This window comes from Nelusetta ayraudi, unplaced genomic scaffold (genome assembly GCF_046127955.1).
Source record: "Nelusetta ayraudi isolate G7.1 ecotype Tasmania unplaced genomic scaffold, CSIRO-AGI_Nayr_v1 ptg000026l, whole genome shotgun sequence".
Classification (NCBI taxonomy): Eukaryota; Metazoa; Chordata; class Actinopteri; order Tetraodontiformes; family Monacanthidae; genus Nelusetta; species Nelusetta ayraudi.
In genome coordinates, this window is record NW_027466076.1 from 6,630,803 (window position 1) to 6,641,246 (window position 10,444).

The window sequence follows — 10,444 nt, forward strand, 5'->3', positions numbered from 1 at the left end:
AGCCGGCTAATCCGCTGATTTTCATCAGACTTTCTCTTATTGGTTGTTGCTGCACACATTTGGAGGGGCTTTTCAAATGAATCACACTCGGCGCCTGTTCAAACTGCCGCAGCCCCGCAGTCATGACTAAATCTATGGCTAATTAAAGCCTGCAAGAGGGAGGGGGGGGGGGTTCTGCAACTTCCCTCAGCGTCGCAGTCGCAGGCCTCACAGATGGCTTCATGCTAACGTGCAGTAGGGGGCGCTTTTAGGACCAGCCAGGTCCTTCTCTGCTGGACTAAACACACTTAAAAAAGTACATTTACCCATAAAATCTGATAATAAAGTGATTCTCCTGTTCTTTTAACATCATATAATACCCACTGGGTGGCGCTGCTTCCACTGAGTTTTTATCCAATCATATTCCAGCTCGCTGGTGTTGTCAGGTTCTATGAAATCTGCCTGAGGCCTTCAGAACCGACGCAGCAGCCTCCTGCTGGCTGTCAGTGAACGCACCGCGTTCTCACCCTGTAGTGTCACACTGAGGGTGACGTGAGGTGTCTTCATTCAGGGTGGACTGAATATGACGTCACTGCTCCGCCCACTGCTAACATGCAGACGAAGCTCTGGGAGTCGCTTTCAAAGCCTCCTCATTGGCAGCGTCTGAGCACCGCTGGCGCAGATCTGAGTCAGCGCCGCCCGCCGATTGGACGCTCGCATCTTTTCAACCTCCGTCAATGAGGCGGCACAAAGGAGCCACATTGATCACAACACCTGCCGCCATCAGAGGGTTGGGCTTCTCTCTTTGGTTTAATCAGCAGCGATCGTCATCCCTTCACTGCAGCAGCTTCTCGTCTGGGAATCACCACAGGCCTGCGTCATCTTCACAAACTCATCAGCACTGATTTAATTAAATCTGTCTAAATCAGGACGCGTCTCATTCCAACACACAATTACAGCAAAGAGCCCCAGAGAATGGGGGGGGGGCGGGTAGTAATAATATCCCAGAGTAATATCACAGCATTATATGGGAGCATGGAGATGGCATCTCCACTGTCTGTGTGGCTGGCACAGCCTGCTCTGCTCCCTCCTCAAGGGCACGCATTAGCATTAGCATCAGCATCAGCATCAGCATCAGCATCAGCATCAGCATCAGCATCATCATCAGCATCATCATCAGCATCACAATCTCAAGTGTGTTTTGGCTCAGAGGATCAGCGAGGCTGCGCTGACCCACATCCACAGCTCAGAGCCTGACTGAGACTGGACGCATCCATCAGGGCCATGGTGAAAAGAAAGAAAGAAAGAAAGAAAGAAAGAAAGGAAGAAAGGAAGAAAGGAAGGAAGAAAGAAATGAAGAAAGAAAGAAAGGAATGAAAAAAGAAAGAAAGACAGACAGAAAGAAAGAAAGAAGAGAGAGGCCCCAGCCAACATTACCATCAGGGATGCAATAAAACACCAGACCTCTAGGGGGGGTATAGATAAAGACACAGGGTGGCCTCCTGCCACAAAGCAGAGGTGGGAAGTTAACAAAGTACAAATACTCGGTGCCTGTACCTCAGTTGGTTTTGAAGGTATCTGTACTCTACCTGAGTATTTCTCTTTCTGCCGTCTGTTACTGACTTCACACACAAACGTCTGTACTTTCTACTCCTTACAATGGAAACACATGCTTGTTTTTCAAATATTCACTTGTTATTGTTAACACAGTCGTTGCTGCTTGAAGTGGAGCTATTTGAACTCAGCTGTTGCGTGGTTGGATCATCTTTTAGACGGAGATTAACGTAGAGAAACCTCGGCTTTGGTGCCACTGTGTAGAAAATGACAGTCAGTTATTGAAAGTGTACATTGTACACAAGTACATTGCAGTACCTGTGCTTTCTTACTTGTACTGGAGTAAAGGAGTAGAATGAGTACTTTGACTTTGACCAGAGTATTCTTATAGAACAGTAAACAGCAGAGAACGTGAACACTTTTGCCACCTCTGCGACCGAGCCAGCGACTCGAGGACTAAAGGGAGCGGCAGGGGGCGGAGTTGGTGCGACGGTTTGCAAAGCCCCAGGTTAAAGTCCACTATTTGGCTCCCGCTGTGGATCTAGACACAGGATAATTTGGACTGTGGTGAAAAGCAACGTGACGATGAGCAAATAAACATACAAAACTTCAGTCAAGATTAGACCACATTAGACGCTGTAGATGTCTCTAGGAATGTTAGCCAATGTTACACAATGGTGAGAGAGAGATGTGGCCACACAACAGAGAGGAAACATCACGTACACACAACGCCTCCCACTCTCCTCCAGGTCCTTCTCTTCCCTCTGCATTAACAGCCCTACTTATGCACTCACGTGCCTGACTGTCATATAATCTAGAGGCGGGGGAGGGCGGGTGGACGGCGGGGGCAGTAGGGGGTGTGTGGGGTAGGGGTGACCAGGGGGCGGGGCCTCACCTTGGTCTCCCTCTCCTCCAGCAGGGTCTCCAGCCTCTTCTGGGCGGCGCGGCCCTCGTGGTCGTCGCTGACGATGAGGATGATGTGGTTCCAGTTGAACTCCCTCATCAGGTCGAACCAGACGTGGGCCTGGTGGGAGTACGGAGGCACCGTCCGCAGGAAGGACAGGTGGATGCTCTGCACACAGGAGCGGCGGTGTGAAGATCCAGGGCCTCTCAATGATTCATGGCCCTGTGAGTGACTCTGAGTGCTGATAGCCTGGGCCGGTACTCCAGCGCAGGGTGGGGTACAGTGTTCCCACAAGGACACATGACAGGCGCATCCTATCACATTCGATCCTATTGCATCAAAATCATGGAACGTAGGTGTCAAACTCTGGCTCGTGGGCCGAGTTTGGCCCGCAGTGTCATTATATTTGACGGCCCTGTCATAGAACATCAGCCCGGGCGAGGAGAAGTGATGATCTGGTCCAGTTCCCACAACTTCCCCATTGGAAACACAGGAAGCATCCCAGAGTCCGACTGCATGCCAGAACATTGATCACTTTGTCCACTGTGGCATGAAATTCAACACTGCCAAATATCATATAGTTTTAATCTCACTTTGACTTTGTGTGATCCAACAGTGCACTACACTACTTATATTTAACATGCATACTGTGCATAATGCTTATTATTCTATATAACATTATGATAAATATAAGCCAGTAATAAAGAACACATCTGCTGCTGCTGCTGCTGCTGCTGGCAGCAGAGGAGGTGTTGTGATGCAGACTAACATCCAGTCAGCGCTGGAATGTTGATGTGACTTGCATGCAAATGATGCACAAATGTCACACTCGATCTCTGACTGAAGCCTTGGAATTCTTCATCATCACATGCAGTCATCTCAGCCAAGCCCTTCATTATTTCACAAGCACCATTGTTCTTCTTTTCTATCTTTTTTTGGTGGTGAGTTTTTGGACAGCAAAAAATGTTTGGTTTTTTGTTTGTTTGTTTTTTTTGTTTTTTGAAGAGTAAAAAAGAGTTTTGCAAGATCTCGGAAAACGTCACAATATTTTTTACTCTTCAAAAAAATGTTCCCTCCATGTCCTTCTGGGGGCTCCATAGCTTAATGACCTTTTCGCTTCACACAGCTCAGACTTGACATGCAGTCTCTCTGTCTCTCTGTCTCTCTCTCCATTTAATCACAACCGCTAACGTGTCGTAACGTGATGGATGGTGACAGTGCATTTAATGCAAGAGCCTTGTGAGAGCTGCGCTGAGCATCATCCCTCCACCCCCCCCCCCCCCCCCTTCTTCTTCACTATCGATCAGCATCATCCATCATCACCCACCTTGTCGGAGTAGATGGACATGCGGGTGGTGAGGCCCACCACGGGGATGCGGTAGAAGCCGGCGGTGTAGGAGACGGGGGTGGGAGTGAGGTGGTCGTTGGACTGCGGAGGGTGACTCACCAGGATGGCGTAGACCTGCAGGGACACAGAGAGGAGGTGAAGGGAGAGCAGCACGACCCCCACTTCCTGTCTGTCTAGATGGCAAAAACAGCAGGAATTCACAGTCATCCAGGTCGTCTGAAGGTAGAAGGGTTCGGTTAGGGCAACTGCACTGGTTCTTCATACACGGTATTGGCTTCACGAGAACAAGATGGAGACTTTTAAGAAAAGGAAAAAATGACAAAATATATGAATATGGACAAAGAGCTTTTATTAACAGAACGGCGTTGAGGCCTTTTGAAATGTTTTATGACTTGTATTCGTCACTTCCACGCGTTAGTTGTTAGCTGCATTACAAAAACTCAATTAAATATTTATTTATTTAAAACTGCAAATAATATTTGCAAAATGCAACTGAAGTAAAAGAGTGCAAACAGAGACTGGGTTTTCTTTTCAAATCATGAGAACTATCCAGCCCAGCCTTAGATACGCTCATATATGTATATATATATATATATATATATATATATATATATATATATATATATATATACACAGTATATAAATATACATACGCACAAACACTCACACACCCACCCACGCAAGCACAAGCATGTCCACATTTTCTGGCAGCAATTGAGAACTCGGTGTGAAAGAGAATCAGAGTCACAATGAGAGACATTATGTATCTTAGAGTCTATTCTAAGTGTCGAGACAAGCGCTCTTCCGTTTTCACCTGAGCAGCTTCCGGTTTACGGTGGCTAACGTTAGCCCACTAGCTAGCGACCAGCTCAGTTAGCTGCCGGCGCTAACAGGCTACTGGCTGCTACTAACGCTACACCTTCAGGAGAGGTCGCCGCCACACCAACCATTCTTCAGTGCTGATATTTTACATTATTTTGGCTGCGGCACCTGCTGCTACGTGTTCTTCCTCTTTGCTTCCTTTTCTGGTTGTCAGGTTTTAGCGGACTAGATGCAGCAAAGGTGCATTACTGCCCCCAAAGGTCACAAATAGAAGTGTGCACGCGAGACGGCATTCGCTTCTCTCGCGAGGACTCATCCCACCCTTAATTACCGGGGTTAAAAAAAAGTCTGAATTAATCACAATCGAGCAGCTCAGTCAACAGAGAATGCGGCAACAGAAAGAAAAATATTCAGATTTGATGTCTTCACAACGAGGTGAGCTGGTGCAGGTTCATCAATGCAATCGTTCATATCTGTCATTGAAAATTTCACAATGAGAGTCTCGCAGGGCTCCAATGAAGAACCTTGCAGAAAAGGAGGATGATTGTTTTTCGTCTGACGTAAAACCAGGCCCACCTGAGTGGAAGCATCGCTGCGACTCCAGGAAAAAATGAAAAGACAAATGTTTTATAAGGAGTTAAAAATAACAATTTCTGAGGCGCAGACGTCGACACGGATCGGCCTGACGGAGGAACCGGTGGAGGCACGAGTGGAGAGAGTCTCTGACCGGAATGGCTCCGCTTCTGCCCAAGAACACGCCCCAGCGACTTGAGCTAGAAAGAATTTCTGAGGTCGCCCCCCCGCCCCCCCTCTGCCTCTCCCCTCGAGGGGGCGGAAGGAAAGAGAATGCGCTGGGACGGGCGGCGGAGGGAAGGAAAGCGGAACAGTGGATTATGGGATGCGAGCAGCCCGTATGGTGGGGTCAGAAAACGAGGTCTTGTCTTCCACAGACTGCTGGCAGGCATCTCCTCCTCCATCTGCCCTACAACTACACCCCCCCCCCCCCCTCTCTCTCTGGAAGCCGCTCTCATCCCATCTAGACTCCCTTCAAGCTGCTGGGATGGATGGATGGATGGAGGGATGGATGGATGGTTGGATGGATGGATGGCTGGTGTGACATATTTAGGGAGATTTTGAGAAGAAACAGTAACATTTTAGGTTGCAGTAACGTTTTGCTCACCCTCTCACCCGCCCTCTCCTGAGCTTGCCAGTGAACTACGGTGGCCCTGCCTGACCCAAACCTGGATACCTGGTCCACCTTCTTCTCAATGGATAATTGAGGACCAAAAATATGAAAGGTGCTGTCAGGATTGGATGGATAGGCTCTAAAATGGCAGCTAACTGGGAGTTACATATATTCTGATGAACAAAATGATAGTACTGTAAATTTTTATTAATGTGTTTATGGGCAGTAAATTAAGCTTTTACACATATACAGCAAGAGCATAAATCTGGCCAGATTTTCCACTGTGGAGCTTAGATGGATCCCACGCTCGTACTTGTTATCGTTCTGCAGGCCGTGGCAGACTTCCCGAGGACGTTAATGGTGATGCAGGCGTGAAGCCCAGCCATGTGTGTGTGTGTGTGTGTGTGTGTGTGTGTGTGTGTGTGTGTGTGTGTGTGTGTGGAGAACGAGGAATGGCGCTCCAGAGGAAACTTTCACACCTTCAACGTGCTGCAACATCGTGTCGGTGCTGCCGAGAGCTTCGCTTCAGTTGCATTACTTATGAGGCGCATTCTGTTTTCTTGGAAACATTTGGGTTTTTTTGGGCCGGACATTTTTCATCACGCAAACGAGAGCAGCAGGGTGCCATTGCTGGAAGGAGACATCAGCAGGGTGGAGGTCTGTTTCCAGCTGGGTGAGATCTTTACACCATCTTTACAGACTAGCCAAAGGTCTTGGTTGGCTAACTCACACTGTGCATTATTTCCATCCATCCATCTTCTACACCTTCTACACCTTCTACACTTTCTACACCTGCTTCCTTCTTCCTCCTCCTTCCTTGCTTGTGACTCCAGAGAAGTCAAGTGCTGTGTCTCAATTCAGGGTCTGCATCCTTGAGACCGAGTGTCCTCCGTCTGAAGGAAGCGTTCTTCGAGCACCCAGCCTAGAAGGACGGACCAAAGCCCACCTCCCCGGTAACCACCCGGGACGGTCTAGCCTTCGGCGTATTTCCTCGTTTCGTCACCGCTGTTCCCTCCGGCTGGCCAACCCCGGAAGTGATGCTTTTATAGCATCAAGCTAACCATTGGTTCACCATCTAACGATGCCGTTGGATGATCAAATAAGTAAAATCCTACGTTAAAACTGGATACTTTATGTGAAACTTCAATACTTAAATTTATATGTTGTGTCTTTACCAGTACATGCCGCTAATTTCAGCTGACTTTCCAGGATCCCAGGATGCTTTGCAGCAGCACGCAAAGCATCATGGGATACATAAGTACGCGAAGGATAGTAGCGGTGCATCCTTGGACTCGGCTAAAACGAGTGCGTTTTTCCGAGTACACATTTTGAGCGTCCTAAGCACCCTTGGGAATTGGGACAAGCCTTTGCGCAGTGCTATGACGCAACTTCCTTTCAAAATGCGTACTTCAAGGATGCAGACCCTGAATTGAGACACAGCAAAGGAGGACGCAGGACACTGAGTTGATTGCTTGGCTTTTTACTTGCGCATGTATGGAACACAGCCAGTGAGAGAATCGCATGACATCATTTCCTGTATGTAGACTTCCTGTCAGGGAAGCCACACCTGGAGCCTAGAGCTCCCCCTAGACGACCAGAGGTGTCAGGACAGTACCTCCTTCCCTTCACAGCTCTGTGGACTGAAAATAAGACAACTCAACATTGGACACAAGTTAGCTTTTACTGAACTCACCTCAATTTAACAATTAAACTACAAGTCACATGTTTCTTAAACTTTAATCACTTCAAATGCAAGACACACATTTGTATCTGACTACTTTGAATAATCTTTCACCATCAACAGTGGTATTCTCACAGCAAGAAGGTTGTGGGTTCGATCCCAGTCTGGGGCCTCTCTGTGTGAGCTTTGCGTGTTCTCGCCAGGTTCTCCAGCTTCCTCCCACACTCCAAAACCATGCAACCTGAGGCCAAGACACCCTGCTGGGAGAGGCTCCAGCAGACCTCCGAGAGCAGCAGGAGGAGGCAGGTATAGAAGATGGATGGAAGGATGGATGGATGGATGGATGGATAGAAGTGTGGATGGATGGAGAGGAGTGAATGAGAGGCTTCCATTTCAAGTTCTCTCAGGAAATGGAAGACAGCCGCTCGCTTGTGAGACCATTTCTTTCCCTTTTCCTCCACACCAACTGAACACAAACCACTGCACCGTATCACACACACACACACACACACACACACACACACACACACACACACACACACACTCACTGAAAGCCAAGTGTGTAATTGTGAGGACAGCATCTCCAGCATTTTCACCCCTCGCTGGCTAATCTTTTTTTTTGCACTTCAGCAGATCTGCAGCTGGCTGCCCTGAACTGCACAGCTGCACCCAGCTGAAGCCTGTGTTTCCTCCTGGATGCTTCCTGCAGTGCAAACCAGCGCAGCGGCGTGGACTTCAAACTGGGAGTGTTGTGCGACTCGCATGCACAAGAGCAGGACGGACGCCAAGTTGGACAAATGGTAGGCGGGTTAAACCAGGGCCGGCTCAGTGGTTGCACACAATCTGGCAACGCAACGTTTGTGCAGCCTGGTAGGAAACAGCACAGAGAACCAAGCAGGACATACAGCAGTGGAACCATCAGCCAGCCTGACTCTCAACCTTCTGCATTCACTATTTCATTTCATTTTAGTATTATTATTCTATACATGGGCGACAAGGTGGTGTAGTGTAGCACTGTCACCTCACAGCAAGAAGGCTGTGGGTTCAATTCTGGGTCCTTTCTGTGTGGTAGTTTGCATGTTCTCCCTGTGTCTGCTGGGTTCTCTCCAGGTTCTCCATGTGTCCGCTGGGTGTTCTCCAGGTTCTCCATGTGTCTGCCGGGTGTTCTCCAGGTTCTCCATGTGTCTGCTGGGTTTTCTCCGGGTTCTCCATGTGTCTGCTGGGTTCTCTCCGGGTTCTCCCTGTGTCTGCTGGGTGTTCTCCAGGTTCTCCATGTGTCTGCTGGGTTCTCTCCAGGTTCTCCATGTGTCCACTGGGTTCTCTCCATGTTCTCCCTGTGTCTGCTGGGTATTTCCCAGGTTCTCCATGTGTCTGCTGGGTGTTCTCCAGGTTCTACCTGTGTCTGCTGGATTCTCTCTATGTTCTCCCTGTGTCCGCTGGGTTCTCTCCTGGTTCTCCCCGTGTCTGCCGGGTTCTCTCCAGGTTCTCCCTGTGTCTGCTGGGTGTTCTCCATGTTCTCCCTGTGTCTGCTGGGTTCTCTCCAGGTTCTCCATGTGTCTGCCGGGTTCTCTCCAGGTTCTCCCTGTGTCTGCTGGGTGTTCTCAAGGTTCTCCCTGTGTCTACTGGGTGTTCTCCAGGTTCTCCCCGTGTCTGCTGGGTTCTCTGCTGGTTCTCCAGCTTCCTCCTACACTCCAAAAGTGAGCTGAAGCTGACAGATTCAGTTAAGTCGTTGCACAAAAGATGGGGAGTGTACAGGTGAAGTGCAGGAAGAGGAACTGAAAAATCGAAGGCTGTTGTAAATAGAAAATTGAAAAGCCTTTATTTTGGCGTGGCTACACAGATGCATGTGAGGTGAATTAGGAACTCTAGATCTATGTGTGCCTAATAAAGTGGCCACTGGTCCAGGGTGGCACCCTGCCTTCACCCAGTGACAGCTGGGAGAGACTCCAGCAGCCTCTCCCACACACACACACACACACACACACACACACACACACACACCCTGAGAGCAGGAAGAAGAGGGGATTGAAGATGGATGGATGGATGGATGGATGGATATTCTATATGTCAGCGTCTAACAGCAGTACAGGCAGCAGAGACAACAGGAGCTCGGTACCTGGCTGGAGATGAGGTCCTCACACACCGACAGCGCCATCTGGATGGCGTTGGGCTTGTGCGTGACGGAGATGGCGGTCAGCTTGAACTTGTCCCTGCCGTACACCTGGTTGGCCTGGTTCACCGCATCCTTGAACACCTGCTCGTAGCGCTTCTGGCTCAGGACGGCGCCGATGTTGACGATCTTGGGCTCGCAGGCGGCTCGCGCCACGGAGCCCGAGAGCAGCAGCGCCAGCAGGAGGACACCCATGGTGGGACCGACCGAGCCCGCAACGGTCCGCCCCGGTCCGGTCGGCGACGGTCCGGTCGCTTCCCTCCCCGGCGGCGGCGGTGGGTTCGGCTGGAGCGGTTTTCCCGGCACGGCTCGGCTCGGCTCGGCTCGGCACGGGGTTTAGAGCGCGCGCGACTGCGGGACGAGATCCAGGTGGGCGGCGGTGAACGACGGAAGGAAAAAAGAAAGGAAGAATGGAGGAGGATAGGGGGATGGATGAGTGAGCACTGCGGAGGAATGCAGGCGGTGATGGGGGGCAGCAGGCTGACAGACCACCGCACTGCCCTGCTTCTCTCCTCTTCCTCCTCCTCTTCCTCTCTGCAGATCTCTCCAAGTGCGACGCGTCCAGTCCGAGTTCGGGTCGGCTTCGGGTTCGGGTGGATGCTGCTGGGTGGTGGTTTTGGTGGTGGTGTAGGGGGGCGGGAGGCGGCGCTGCCTTCTGCCGCTGCAGCGAGCTCGGGAGGCGGACTGGACACAGCCGCTGCGGCGCTGCTGTCTGCTCGCTCGCTCTGTGTGTGTGTGTGTGTGTGTGTGTGTGTGTGTGTGTGTGTGTGTGTGTGTGTGTGTGTGTGTGTGTGTATGTG

General features: G+C 50.2%; 1 protein-coding gene across 5 annotated transcripts in view; it reads right to left on the minus strand.

The window, feature by feature from the left end:
* The window catches only part of LOC142890388 (glutamate receptor ionotropic, NMDA 1), a 32,856-nt gene extending 22,412 nt beyond the window's left edge, over nt 1–10,444 (minus strand). For 2 of the 5 annotated variants that reach the window (XM_076029369.1, XM_076029368.1), the window contains exons 1-3: nt 9,591–10,443; nt 3,765–3,899; nt 2,429–2,605 (exon numbers count right to left, since the gene is read on the minus strand). In XM_076029369.1, the coding sequence (XP_075885484.1) occupies nt 2,429–2,605; nt 3,765–3,899; nt 9,591–9,839 (561 nt within the window). In that variant the 5' untranslated portion in view covers nt 9,840–10,443. Of the gene's footprint in view, nt 1–2,428; nt 2,606–3,764; nt 3,900–9,590 lie in introns of all 5 variants that reach the window. The other 3 variants (XM_076029367.1, XM_076029371.1, XM_076029372.1) reach the window with 3 other exon arrangements.